Source organism: Kogia breviceps, chromosome 1 (genome assembly GCF_026419965.1).
Source record: "Kogia breviceps isolate mKogBre1 chromosome 1, mKogBre1 haplotype 1, whole genome shotgun sequence".
Taxonomy (NCBI): Eukaryota; Metazoa; Chordata; class Mammalia; order Artiodactyla; family Physeteridae; genus Kogia; species Kogia breviceps.
In genome coordinates, this window is record NC_081310.1 from 167,806,163 (window position 1) to 167,821,904 (window position 15,742).

Genomic DNA, 15,742 nt, shown 5'->3' on the forward strand with positions numbered 1-15,742 from the left:
TAGAGTCTGAAGTCAGGGAGCCTGATTCCTCCAGCTCCATTTTTCGTTCTTAAGCTTCAGACTGGGACATTTAAGCACCAGGAAGAGAATTCAGTACAGTGTCTCAGTATTGGTAGTGGCAGAACTGCTCTCAGTCTGAAGCTCTGCAAGACGATAGCATTCTTCTTGATATACCCAACGTGGAAACAGGCAATATGGCCATAAATCATAGAAATAATAAATGATGGCATTTCCTTACAGTGGAATACTCTACTGCAAAGAAAATGAAAGAACAATGGCTATACACCACAACATGGATGAATCTTCCAAACAAAGTAGATCATCAGAAGACAGATACAAAGTGTGTATACTGATTGATTATATTTATAAAATATTCAAAAGCAGGCAAAACTGAACCATACTGTGTGGAATTCATACACAGATGGTAAAACTATAAAGTAAAGCAAGAGAGTCATTACTGAAATTAGTGGTTCCTGCTAAGATGGAAGGAAAAGGGATTATGGTGGGAAAAGAGGTATATGCAGGGTCTGCTGGTATGCAGGCAATGTGCTATTTCTTGTCCTGGGTGGTGGTTACATGGGTAGTCACTCTGCAACAATTCATTAAACTGTATATTTATGTTTTTGTGTACTTCCTGAGTGCTATATTTCACAATAAAAAGGTTTAAAAGCAACAAATAAGTATTCTGGTTTCTTAACCAGTCTTACAAGTATGCTTAACATTAGCCAGAGACCCAGAGTTCGATTATCTCTGAGTGGATTTTAAAAAGTAATCTCTAAATTGGCAAAGCTGAGGTTCGAAAATGACCCCAAATTGAGGAAAGGGATAATATGGAAAGATAACTCTACACAGGAAAGACAAAAACAGACCTGGGTTTAAATTCTGATTCCACAATTTGTTAGCTTTGCCACTTGAACAGTTTTTTATATATGTATATATTTATTTATTTTCTTAATTTTTTAAGTTTTTTGGCTGTGTCGGGTCTTACTTGCAGCATGCAGGATCTTTGTTGAGGCACGCAGGATCTTTCGTTGCGGTGCACCGGCTTCTCTGTAGTTGTGGAGTGCGGGTTTTCTCTCTCTAGCTGTGGTGTGCAGGCACCGGAGTGCGTGGGCTCTGTAATTTGCGGCACACGGGTTCTCTTGTTGAGGCTCGCGAGCTCAGCAGTTGTGGTGCGCGGGCTTTAGTTGTCCCGCGGCATGTGGGATCTTAGTTCCCCGATCTGGGATCAAACCCATGTCCCCTGCATTGGAAGGCAGATTCTTTACCACTAGAACCACCAGGGAAGTCCCCTGAACAGTTTTCTCATCTATAAAATGTTTACCTTTCAGGGTTGGGAGGTTTATAAGTGATAAAGTGGATAAACTGTCACTATAAGGTAGTTGGCTATTGCATATGACTCTGTGTAAATGCCTGGCCCAAGGGACCAGCCAAAAGAATGATGTCTCATTACTGAAATGGCAAATAGTTTACCCCACCATGAAGGAGATTTAAAACAGAACAAAAAATATCTTCTGTTTTTATCAAGCTCTCATTTACCCATCCCTGAAGGACTCGTTCATTAATCAACAAATATTTATAGGGTGCCAACCATATATAAGATGTCATGATCTGTTGTTATGGTCATTGTGCCTTGACAAAGATGTAGTATTGCTTAAGTACGCTCACAGTGGACAGTTAAAATGATCTAAGAAAGGTGTTTGAAGGGAAAGGTAAAAGGTTGTCTTGAAATGTGAGAAAGATTTGGAATTTAATTTAAAACTACAAAGGCGTGGGGCTTCCCTAGTAGCGCAGTGGTTAAGAATCCGCCTGCCAATGCAGGGGACACGGGTTCGTGCCCCGGTCCGGGAGGATCCCACATGCCGCGGAGCAACTAAGCCCGTGCGCCACAACTACTGAACCTGTGCTCTAGAGCCCGCGAGCCACAACTACTGAGCCTGAGAGCCACAACTATCGAAGCCCGCATGCCTAGAGCCCGTGTTCTGCAACAAGAGAAGCCACCGCAGTGAGAAGCCCGCGCACCACAATGAAGAGTAGCCTCCACTCACTGCAACTAGAGAAAGCCTGCGCACAGCAACGAAGACCCAAGACAGCCAAAAATAAAAATGAATAAATAAATTTATTTAAAAAATACAAAGGCTTGAGGGAATATGATCAAATTCAAAAAACCACGAAGGGTGAGGATAGGGAAGAAGTTTATCCAAATAATCCTAGAACTCCCCAAAGGGCTTCCTTTGAAGTTTGAAATAAATGACTATTTGTTTTCCTCCATATCTCCCCTACTAGACTGTGAGCTCCTTAAAAGTGGGACCTTTCTTAATCCATTTTTATGTCGCTTTTTTTTTTTTTTTCGGTATGCGGGCCCCTCACTGCTGTGGCCTCTCTCATTGCGGCGCGCAGGCTCAGCGGCCATGGCTCACGGGCCCAGCCGCTCCGCGGCATGTGGGATCCTCCCGGACCGGGGCACGAACCCGTGTCCCCTGCATCGGCAGGCGGATTCTCAACCACTGCGCCACCAGGGAAGCCCTTATGTTGCTTTTTGAATAAGGTCATTGATTCTGCTACACTAGGGGTGGCAAACTTTTCGTATAAAGGGCCAGATAGTAAATATTTTAGCCTTTGTGGGCCATATGGTTTCTGTCAGAACTACTCATAACTGCTTTGTTAGTGCAAAAGCAGCCGTCAATAATATGTCAACAAACAGGTATGGCTGTGTGCCAATAAAACTTTATTTACAAAAATGGAAGGCAGGCAGGACTTGACCCATAGGTCAAAGTTTGCTGACCCCTGCACTAGGGGATAAGAACTGTGTCTGTATTGCATATCATTAAACCCTCAGTATTGACAAGATGGCCTGCCTTGTGTAGGACTGATGCTCAATAAATATTTGCTGAATGTTGAATTCCAGAATCTTAGATAGGGGCTTCTATTAGGTTCCTAGTATATGTTTACAGAAGTGAACCACAATTAAAAGAAAGTTCTATTTTACATGGTGGTTCAGATCGAACATTTTTGTGGTTCATAAAACTTACTCTTTTTTTTTGGCTGCACTGTGTGGCATGCGGGATCTTAGTTCCCCAACCAGGGATTGAACCCATGCCCCCTGCAGTGGAAGCATGAAGTCTTAACCACTGGAATGCCAGGGAAGTCCCCTGTGTTTCATAAAATTTAGATGAATCTGTGGATGGCAGTTTCTATATAGATTATTTTAAAACAAGCATGTTTGGGGGATGTTCTCCCAAATTTTTGATGCACTCATGTCAGGAAGAACAACTTTGCTCTTTCATGATTTGTATCTTGGTGCAGTTGATATTTGATTCAACCAATAATAATGAATGCATCTATTAGAGACAAATACATCCAGAGATAGAACTAGGGCAGTACCACCAGTGATTTAGTTCGGGTCATTGAAATTTACTAAGTGCTAAAAGGTCTAGGTAATGATTTCAAAAGACTGCGTAACTTAAACCTTTTCATATTTACAGGTTGATAGCACACACAGCCTTTCAGCAGCAGAGAAACCATTGAGCTGTGTACCTACTCGGTAGGGAGAAGTTAAAGGAAGGAGTTACCAGATAGCTCACATCGTCTACCCATCTGGGGACTCTGTTGCAAATTATCAAGTTGAGGAATTTTGATTCATTTATTCCCAGGGTAAACTGAGCAACCGAGACTCTTGAATGAAGGATACGCCCACTGGAGTTACCTTAATGCTTTCTTCCTGAAGTAAGCTGTTATGCTGCTTTAAGTCCAAGTTCTTTCCTCGCTCATATCGAAGCTCCTTTTCTGCTGAGTTGCATAAAATCTGGAGCCGGTGCAAATTCTGGCGAAGTTGCTGTAGCTCTTCTTGCTGCTGGTATTTCAGTTTTTCTCCAGATGATGGATACTAAAGCAAACGTTTTACAAGGGGAACATGGACAATTTGAAAGAATGTTGGTGAAACATGGGTTCCAGCTGTCAGAATGTGATTATTCACATGTAAATGCTTTTGGAGTTAGTTTAACTACAGCCAATTACTCTTTTACATGTATGGCTAGTTGTACATGTTCATATAGTTTAACTCCTGTTATAGTGAAAATATTGAAGAAGTTATGCGAACAAAAGTAATTAAGCATAGAAAATTAACTTTCTTATTTTTCATATTAATGAAGTGGAACAGAAGCATGGGCAGTTTTAGAGCAAAACATGCTTTAAATAGGGAGTTCAAAGCATCAACATATTAAGATGCAGAGTGCGAACGTGTATGTGGGTTGCATGTGCGCACGCGCACATAGTGTGTTGGCAAAGGGGAAGAGAACATTTAGCGAGAGATTCTAAATTACCAGGTTTCCTCATCACTTTCCTTTCACTCCCCAAAGATTCTCCTTCGGTTACTCCTCAACAACACACTCTCCTGCCAGGTCTCTCCGGCACAATAAAACTCCCGTGACCAAAGGGAGAGTTATTTAGATTTTCTGAAAGGTAGGCACACACAGCCATGCTGAATAGACAAAGAATTCAACCTTCTCCAGTTCAATAGATAAGATACTGTCTGTTTCCTGAGTCCTGGTCCAGTGTGCTTCCTGTTCATGATGTTCTGAAAAGCCCACATCATTATTCTAGTTTATCTTGCTTATGACAGAATTGCCACACTGAATTCCCCAAGTCCTGTTAGCGCTCAGTTCCTGTCTTGGTTTAGTCAGAAACGCAATCTAGATCCAATTTGCTTGTCTTAAGAGCTGCAAGTATCTAAGATCCCTGGTTAGCTCGCTATGGGTAAATGCACGGTTCATCTACACATGTTCAAGTGATATTTATTCATTATTACAGAAGAATACCTAATTGACATTCTGATTTTACCCAATAGTCTTGAAAGTTTGGTTTAATGTAAATGTATCCCCAAGACTCAGATCTATTTGGGGTATTACATCAAAGTTTTGGAGACTGCAAGCCTAAGGGCAAACCACAGATAAATTCACCAAGATAATCTAAGACAGACACCCTAGGAGGGCTTTTGGGAACCAGCTTGCCAGCCTTCCTTAGAAAATTAGCTTGACGTGAGGACTATATGCTTTCTTTGAGTTTCTCAGCAAGTGGAAGCAGATGACAAAACTGTTAAAAGGTCAGGCTGTAAAGGAGACAGACCAGGTTCCACCACAAGTATCATTCTAGGCCAATAATTTAACCTCTCTAAAGCCTCAGTTTCTTCATCTATAAAGTGGCAACAATAATATTTCTGCCTCTTTGTATTGCTTAATATACACAGAGTATTAAGTATAGTGCCTAAAGAATAGTAAAAAAATGTGAAACTACATTTTAAACCTATAAAATTAAGATAATTAATGGTGGTTCAAACACGTTTCAAGAATAGTGGGAAAATAATATCTAGAACTCAGCTACTGCAACCTCACCAGGAATACTGTTGAACAGCAGCAATTAAGCCCCCAAAGGCCATCAGCAGCCACAAATGATGTCACAAAACACATAAGAACAATATAGCTCACATAGTTACTCATAACAGAAGCTCTCACAGTTTTTTCCCTATATATTTGCCATTTATGAGCATTCTTTAAAATTTGCTGTCTGGGCTCAGCCTATAGTTGCCTAAATCTGCACATTATGAGATTAATAAGACACAGTACACATGGAAAGCAGCAAAGTATTAGCACCATAATCTGACAACAGGGGTGAAGACTAAAAACGACACACACACAACAACTAAAAAGTAGAACAATCTATAGAAGAAGAAGGTCAAAGAACCCTATACACATAAAGAGGTTCTGAAATTATCACTGCACAGCACACTGCAGACAAAAATCTATCTAAAATGTATTTTCTTCATTTGCTTAAAGAAGTAAATAAAACAGCGTGTGTGAGTGTTTTGGGAAATGTGAATCCAAATAACACAAATATGTTATTTTTTTCCCATGCGGCCCACGTCTACCTCATTTCCTGCTGTATGTACCTTAACACAGGGACTGGCACATCATAGATACACAATTAATGGGAATTCCCTGGCGGTCCAGTGGTTAGGACTCCATGCTTCCATTGCAGGGAGCATGGGTTCGATCCCTGGTCAAGGGACTAAGATCCCTGGCTGGGGAACTAAGATCCCGCATGCTATGTGGCATGGCCAAGACCAAAAAACTGATACTCAATTAATAACTAATACTGGTTGATTAAATGAATAAGAATAACACACTTCTTTCAATTATTATTATTTCCATTATTATGGAAAAAAATTACTGGCTATGTGGTATATACATTTGTTCTTTCACAAAATGGCTATTTTCCCAGATTTCCCAGAGAGTTTTTATATATTTAATAGTTTTTCACCTCCCCCCAAGTACTGAGAAATGATTCTTCAAATAATGGGAAAGGGTAAATTAGAGAAAATTAATAAATTAAGCAGGGTGTGACTTCTTATACCGTAAATTTCATTATTCTAAAAGTTCACTGATTATTTTAAGCTCATAAGCAAAGAATTTATCATCTTTGTGACCACAGTGTTCAGCCTCTGCCCAAGCCTCCTACACTGGCCCACTGCCCAATAAAGGGATTGTCTGGGATATGTAAAATCAACCTCTTTTTGAATATGTGATGTCATACTTCCTTTTGGTCTTCTGAACAAATCCAGTGACTTCCTTCTCATTCAAATGTATCTGAATCTCCTTTCAGGTATATATTTTCCTTGTTTATTATGACTTGCCTAGTTTTCACTCTATCCAAACCTCTTTTCAAATATATTTTTGACTTCTTTTACTAATAGTCTTCCTTGTTTTCTAAATGTACACTTGAATCACTTCTCAAATGTGTATTATCAGTCTTGTTTTTTTTTTTTTTTTTTTTTTTTTTTTCGGTACGCGGGCCTCTCTCACCGCTGCGGCCTCTCCCGTCGCGGAGCACAGGCTCCGGACGCGCAGGCTCAGCAGCCATGGCTCACGGGCCCAGCCGCTCCGTGGCACGTGGTATCTTCCCGGACCGGGGCACGAACCTGTGTCCCCTGCATCGGCAGGCGGACTCTCAACCACTGCGCCACCAGGGAAGTCCATATTATCAGTCTTTTGAATGTGGTTTACATATGAGTACAAAGCCTCCCTCTATGGATCTCAAAATAATTCCTAGAAAAGTGCGTGTAGGGAAATCTTAATTTGTACAAGAGGAAACCAATAAAATTGAGGTAAAAGAACTGAGGTGTAGGCACTCCTTTTATTTCTCCTGCAGGCAGATTTCTAGTAAATAGCAATAGCCATATTTAAAACAATTCCAAGTCTGTGGCCTTTTCCCCCCCAAACAATGTATTCTGTATACTGAGGCTAGGTACCAGGAACAGAAAATGTGGCACAAATCCTGCCATTCTCTATCCCACCTGCCCAGGGCAGACACTGACAAATCAATCAGCATTCCTTCCTGCTGAGCCTAGAAGAAGCCTAGAACACTTTATAATAAAAGATACCAACAGGTGGGCTTAGCTGAGATTTTGGTTGCTACTTTATTAACATTCGGGCCATGTTTATGATATTGCTCAACAAATATACATTAACAGTGATATAAAAATTAAGCCTCTATCCACAGCTGATCAGAGGAAATGGAGCCAGTCAGACCACGTGTTTATAACACCTACCTGGACACTACTGTCATCTGAGCTATCCCCAGAGCTCTGAGACTGAAGGAGGCTCTGATTCATACAGCTCAGCTCTTCTCTGAGCCTCACGACTTCCTCAGGCTTCAAGGTCAACTGCTGTTCTTCACCTTTCATATCTTGGTTCTGCTGTGAGTCCTCCTCCTGTCCCTCTCTTGGAAAAGTGCCCTCCTTTACTGCCTCCTCTGGAATTTCCTTCTGCTTACTTTCTCCTAATTCAGGACTTTGCAAAAATATAATAACGAAAGACTATCAAAATGCTCATTATAGTCGCAGAATATGGAGGGAAAATATCTACCAGTAAAGAAAGTGCTGTGAGCAAGATTTTCAACTTGAATTCTATAGCAGAGCAGTTATCTTATTCTTGGAAATAAACTTTAAAAACAAACGAGTCATATGTTTTTTACTCATATTCAGGGAAATGACCCATCATAGATTTTTGTCTACAGGTATACACCAAACAACCAGTTTAAGTGAGTTTTTCACTTTTTCAACTTTTAGTATGGCATTGGGCAGATACAGCTTATAAAGATTTTTTAAAAATCACTCAATAAGCACCAGGCACTTTGGCAGGCACTAGGGCTACAATAGGACATAATCCCTGTCCCTAAGGAGCTTACAATTTAGTGAGAAATAAGGATAAGTTAACAAGTGATTATATTAAGTTAGTAGTAAGTAATCTGAGGCCTGATAGATGAGTACGCACAAGCTAGGCAAATGTAAAGGTAGGGATGTATGCATACTTGCTTGTGTGTGTATATGTTGGAGGGTGGGTTGTTGGATGACTTAATAAATAAGATAGGTAAAAGCTCGGAGGCAAAAGAGAGAGTGTGCTTTAGAAACATCATTTGTAATCTGTGTGGCAGGGAAACCAGTTGAGAGATTGTTGTGATCTGCGTACTAAACAATGGTGACTAGAATAGGATGGTGGGGATGGAAAGGAGGAATGGATTCTAGAGATATTTAGAAGACAATATTGATAGGATCTGTCATTTACTGGATGTGGCAGGTGAGGGAGAAAAAGGAATAATGAGTGACACCTGGATTTCTGACTCAGGCAAATGGGCAAGTGGATGGTAGCCCAAGAAGGGGGAATATAGGCATAGACTGGAGACATGCCTGGGGTGAAGACACAGATACAGAGGAATGTGAGCAGAAACCTTGGGATTAGATAAGATGAGCCAGGGAGAAGAGGGAAAGTAAGAGGAGGAGGATCATTCTGGACAGAGCCTAAAGGCTTGTGAGGAACAAGCAGAGGGAAGAGGCCTGAAGAGGAGGCTCAGAAGCCTGAGAGGGAGGGGGAAAACTAAAAGGCTGTGAGCCATAGAAGCCAAGGGTAGGGAATGTGCCTTTCATGGTTAGAGAGTATGAATGAAAAGTAGAGTGAACACAAGTATGCTTATTTTATTTTTATTCCCTTAATCTTAAATTTGTTCCAGGTACTGTGGGGCCTAGCACAGGATGCTTCATAAATTATAGTTGGTGCTCAAATTCTTATGCAGGCCTCTCACTGTTGTGGCCTCTCCCGTGAGCCATGTGGGATCTTCCTGGACCGGGGCACGAAACCATGTCCCCTGCATTGGCACACAGACTCTCAACCACTGCGCCACCAGGGAAGCCCCTGTTCAGATCTTTTGACTGAATAATTGCATACCAATGAACTTACTGAAATAAAATAACTGACAAGAAGAAAAAAGCTGATTGTATAATAATGCTCAGAACCATGGTATTCAAAATAGTGATTAAATGGAGTCACAGAAATGGCTAAGAGGATTAAAGATAAACCAACTTGAAAGTGGTATGAAGACTATACATCAACATTAATTACTTATTAAAGTAAGATGGTGGAACAATAAATAATATATATGTATATATATGTGTATAAACATAACACATACTATGGGAAATGTAAATATAGAAAAAACTGGAAAGGAACACAGGAAAAATTGTTTCTGGAGTTTTTTCCCTCTTAAAATTCCTTTAACACTGTATAAAAAAGAATTAAATATTTTACTTTGAACTCAGCAGTTTTTTAGAGGTAATATATTTAAATGATTAAAGACCTGAGATAAAAAGTAAAATGCTTTAAAAATAAATTTCTGATAAAATAATGATTCTTTCCATCCTCCATAAACTCTTTTCCTTTTCCTACTGCCAATGGAATCTAGATATACTTGAAGACTGGGAAAATGCAAACATACACCCATTATTTTTTTTAAATGGGAAAACTGACTTCTGCATTCAAGAAGATAAAGTAGACATACTTTTCCCTATTTCTCCTACCAAGTACAACTAAAAACCCTGGACATTATATATAAAACAAACATAAGAAGACTCTGAAAGGTAGAAAGAAGTCAGATCAGCTAGGTAACTCAGGACCTGAAGAACGACATGGTTGTGGGTTTCCAAGGTTTTCTTGTAGCCTTATATATCCTAGACTTAAAGCTGAAGAAGCTGACAACCTAGACAACACCAAGAAGCATAAACAAAAGGCCTTTTAGAGGACCAAGAAAAGGACAACCAAGCAAGAAAGAAAACTTTCAGACATTACCCACTTTATTCCAGCCAAATTCCATAGAAAAAACTGTGGTTCCACCTCACTCATGTCAGCAAAGGTCAAGCTGGGAGCTCATTCTTCCACCTTCACCAGGTATAATGAGGCACAACTCCCCTGCTGAGAGTACTGTCAGAGGCCAGTGGGGAGGAGGGACTTTCATCCCTGCCAGGCAGTACCAGACATGGGGAGTCTGGACTTCCACCCCCACGTGGCAGTAAGGAGATACCCTTCTCTTTACTGGGGTAGTTTCAGAGGAAGCCTAGCGGAGAGTCAGGACTTTTACCACTGCCCTGCTCATGATATCATGGAGGCCAAGTAGAGAGCAGTAACAAGGCATCCTTCACCATCACAGTCAGAGCAGTCCAAGCAGAGACCCAGTGGGGAGTAGGAACTCCCACCATGGCCAGCAGTAATGAGGAGCCCCTATTTCCTTGGGTGTCCATGGACGCTGAGTGGGGAACCTGGACTTCTACCCCAATCTTGGGTAGACAGCACCCCTGTCCACATACCCTGCCAGAGTGGTATCACAAGAAGCCAGCTAAATAGAAGGTTAAAACAAGACCTAGAGTTTCATAACATAATACCCCAAATATTCATATTTCAATCTAAAATTACTCATCATACCAAGAACCAGGAATCTCAACTTGAATGAGAAAAGGCAACAATAGATGACAAAACCATGATGACAGAATTATTTAACAAATATTTGAAATCAGACATCATAAAAATAATTCAATGAGCAATTATGAACACATCTGAAACAAATGAAAAAATAGAAAGTCTCAGAACTAGAAAGTCTCAGCAAAGAAATAGAAGATATAAGAAAGAACCAAATGGAAATTTTAGAATTGAAAAATACAATAACCAGAATTTAAAAACTCAATGGATAGAATCTATAGCAGAATGGAGGGGACTGAGAAAAGAATCAGTGAGCCTGAAGACAGAAGAATAGAAATCACCCAATCTGAAAAACAGAGAAAATAGACTGGGGAAAAAGGGAAAAAAAACAACCAAAAACAAAAAAAAGTGCCTCTGGGAACTGTGGGGCTATAATAAAAGATCTAAAGCTTTTGTTATTGGATCCTGGAAGGAAAGGAGAATAGGCAGGACAGAAAAACTACATGAAGAAATAATGGCTACAACCTTCCCGAAAGACATAAACATACAGATTCAAGAAGCTGAGTGAGCTCCAAACAGGATAAAACTAAAGAAAACCATACCAAAAAACATCACAGTCAAGTTTCTGAAAACTAAAGACAAATAAAAAAACCTTGAAAGCAACAAGAGAGAAACACTACCTTACAGAAAGGGAAAAACAATTCAGATGACAGCTGACTTCTCATCAGAAACTACAGAGATCAGAAGGAAGTGGCATAACATTTTTCATATGCTGAAAGAAAAGAATTGTCAACCCAGAGTCCTATACCCCGTGAAAATATTCTTCAGGAATGAAGAGGAAATCAAGACGTTCACAGATGAAGAAAAATCAAGAGAATCTGCCACTAGCAGAACTACTCTAAAAGAATGGCTAAAGGAAATTCTCTATACACATAGGAAATGATAAAAGGAGGCATAATGGAACATCAGGAAAGAAGGACAGAAAGAGTAAAAATCTGGATAAATACATTTTTCTTCTCCTTTTGAGTTTCTTAAATTCTGTATGATGGTTGAAGCAAAAATATAGTACTGTTTGATGTGGTTCTAAATGTGTGTAGAGAAAAATTTTAAGACAAACTATTATAAATTGGGGAGGGTAAAGGGACATAAAGGGAGGTAACGTTTCTACATTTCATTCAAACTGGTAAAATGTGTGTGTGTGTGTGTGTGTGTGTGTGTGTGTGTGTGTGTGTGTATAAAAAGTAATACCTAGGGCTTCCCTGGTGGCGCAGTGGTTGAGTCTGCCTGCCGATGCAGAGGACACGGGTTCATGCCCTGGTCCGGGAAGATCCCACATGCTGTGGGGCAGCTAGGCCTGTGAGCCATGGCCACTGAGCCTGCAGGTCCGGAGCCTGTGCTCCTCAACGGGAGAGGCCACAACAGTGAGAGGCCCGCGTACTGCACACACACACACACACACACACACACGAAAAGTAATACCTAGAGCAACCACTGTAAAGCTATAAAAAGAAGCACACTCAAAAACATTATAGAAGAATCAAAATGAAATTATTAGAAAGTGTTCATATAACCCACAGGAAGGCATAAAACAGAAAACAGATGCAAATAACAGAGAGAACAAATAGAAAATCAAAAATGAAAAAATAGCAAACTGGGACTTCCCTGGTCGTCCAGTGGTTAAGAATCCACTTTCTAATGCAGAGGATGCAGGTGCGATCCCTGGTTAGGGAACTAAGATCCCATATGCTGTGGGGCTATTGAGCCCACAAGCTGTATAATCCGCACACCACAGGTAGAGAGAAGCCCATGAGCCACAACAAAAGATCGCACATGCTGCAACAATGGTCCCGCATGCCGCAACAATGGTCCCGCATGCCGCAACAATGATCCCACATGCCACAACTAAGACTCAATGCAGCCAAATAAATAAATATTTTAAAAATAGCAAACAAGTTCTAATATACCAATAATTACATTAATGGTAATTTGGCCAAACACACCAATCAAAAGACAGAGATTGGCAGAGTGGATTAAAAAACAAGACCTAACTACATGCCATTTACAAAAACTCATTTCAAATATAATAATATAAACAGGTTGAAGGCAAAAGGATGAAAAAGACATATCATGCAAGTATTAATAAAAAGAAAGCAAAATAATCTATATTAATATCCGACAAAGTAGAATTCAGAAATAAGAAAATTAAAAGAAAGAAAAAGAGAGGGACATTATATAATGATAAAAGGGTCAATTCACCAAGAAGACATAGCAATCCTAAATGTGTATGCACCAAACAACAGAGCTGTAAAGTATTTGGAGTAAAAACTGAATAACTGAAAGGAGAAATAGACAAATCCACAATTATAGTTGGAGACTTCAACAACCCTCTCAAAAATTGATAGAACAACTAGATAGAAAATCAGCTGTATCAGTTGATACTGAAAAACTGTTTGATAAAATGTGACACTCATTTATGATAAAACCTTAGAAAAACAGAAATAGAGAGAAACTTCTTCAATTTGACAAAAACCAAACAGCTAACATTGTATTAATGGTGAAAACTGAAAGCCTTCCTGATAAGATTGGAAACAAGACAGAGATGTTCATATTCATTAGTTTTATTCAACATATTGCTGGAAGTTCTAGCTAATGCAATTAGACAAGAAAGGAAGTAAAAGGCATACAGATTGGAAAAGATGAAAGAATCTGAAATTGCATGATTTTCAGATGATATGATTGTCTATGTAGAAAATCCCAAGAAACCTTTACAAAAAAAAAGAGCCTAGAACAAATAAGCAAGTTCAGAAAGGTCACAGGATGCAAGATAAATAATTGTATTTCTGTATATTAGCAATGAACACATAGACACTGAAATTTAAAATACAATGCCATTTATAATTGCTCAGAAAAATGAAATACTTAGGTGTATATCAACAAAACATGTATAGGTCTTGTCTGCTGAAAACTATAATATGCTGGTGAAAGAAATAAAAGAATATCTAAATAAATGTAGGACATACTGTGTCCATGGATTGGAGGATTCTACATAGGAAAATATGTCAATTCTCCCTAAATTTATATACAGATTTAAAACAATTCGTATCAAAATTCCAGCAAAATTTTTTGTAGCTACAGACAAGATTATTCTAACATTATATGAAAAGGCAAAGGAACTAGATAGCTAAACAATTTTGAAAAAGAATAAAGTGGAATCAGTCTATCCAATTTCAAAACTATATTATACAGCTACAGCAGTCAAGATTGTATGATATTAGTGGATAGATACATAGATCAATGGAATAGAATTAGAGAACCCAGAAGCAGAAACTCACAATGCCTAACTCATTTTTGTCAAAGGTGCAAAAGCAATTCAATGGAAGGAAGACAGCCTTTTCAAGAAATGATGCTAAAGCAATGGAATATCTATAGGCAAAAAAAGAGAATCCTATTTAAGTCTCATACCGCCTACAAAAATTAACGCAAAGTAGATCATGGGCTTAAATGCAAAACTATGAAACACAGGAGAAAATATTCAAGATTTAAGGTTGAGCAACTAATTCTTAGATTTAACATCAAAAGTATGATCCATGAAAGGAAAAATTGATACCTCATCAAAATTAAATTTTTTTTGCTCTGAGAAAACCTTGTTAAGAGGATGAAAAGACAAGCTATAGACTGGGAAAAATACTTGCAAGTCACAGAGCCGACAAAGGACAAGTATCTAGACTTTATAAAGAACTCTCAAAATTTAACATTAAAAACATTAACATTTAACATTAAAAAACAAATCCAATTAGAAAATAGGCAAAAGATAAAAGTGATAACACCAAATGCTAGTGAGGATACAGAGAAACTGGATCACTCATACACTGCTTGAGGGAAAGTAAAATGATATAGTCACTCTGTAAAACAGTTTGGCAATTTCTTAAAAAAAAAAAAAAAAAAACACAACTAACTAAAATTAAATTAAATTAAAATTAAATATGCAAGTACCAGGTTACCCAAAATTGCACTCCTGGGGATTTATCCCAGAGAAATGAATAATTATGTTCACATAAAAGCTTGAATATTTACAGCAGCTTTATTCATAATAGCCAGAACTGGAAATAACCCAGGTATCCTTCAATGGATGAATGGTTAAAAAAACCTGTGGTATATCCATACCATGTAATACTACACAGCAATGAAAATTATCCAACTACCGATACTCATAATAACCTAGATGAATCTCCAGAGAATTATGTTAAGTGAAAAAAGTCAACCCTAAAATGTTACTTATTGTATGGATACATATATATAACATCATTGAAATGAAAAACTTTTAGAAATGGAGAATAGTTAGAATAGAATAGCGCCAAGGGTTAAGGAGGGGGTGAAGTGGGAAGGAAGTGGGGGTGGCTATAAAAGGGCAACATGAGGAATCCTTGTGGTGATGGAAATGTTCAGTATCTTGACTGTTTCTGTGTCAATATCCAGGTTATGATACTGTACTACAGTTTTACAAGAGGTTACCATTGGGGAAAACCAGTACATGATACATGGGATCTCTATTATTTTTTATAACTGCATGTGAATCTATAATTATATCAAAAATAAAAAGTTTACTTTAAAAAATGAAAAATCTATAAACGGGTCATGTAAGTTTAATATCTATGAAGGTGCTTGATTTGTCACAATTAGAGGGTTGAATTACTTTATAAAGAGTAAATTTAGCCAGAACTAATATAATTTCCTCCTATAGTTGCAGAGTGGCCATGTAGTAATAGGAGAAGAGAAGTAGCCTTCATTATGTTTCCATAATTTAAAGTTTAAATGGTTCTCCTCTTAGGTGGGTAAATGAGATGTACCTGTAAACCCATATTTAGGGCAGGGCAGTCAGTGAGTCTTTGGCTTGGAGGGAATGATGAGCAGGGCTCTCCAGGGGATAATCCTGGGCTAATGCCCAG

At 38.8% G+C, this 15,742-nt stretch overlaps 1 protein-coding gene across 3 annotated transcripts in view; it reads right to left on the reverse strand.

The window, feature by feature from the left end:
* Positions 1–15,742, reverse strand: part of CCDC30 (coiled-coil domain containing 30) — a 167,507-nt gene that overhangs the window by 54,667 nt on the left and 97,098 nt on the right. For 2 of the 3 annotated variants that reach the window (XM_067009865.1, XM_059074337.2), the window contains exon 9: positions 3,707–3,886. In XM_067009865.1, coding sequence (XP_066865966.1) covers positions 3,707–3,886 — 180 coding nt within the window. Of the gene's footprint in view, positions 1–3,706; positions 3,887–7,603; positions 7,845–15,742 lie in introns of all 3 variants that reach the window. The other variant, XM_067009855.1, reaches the window with a different exon arrangement.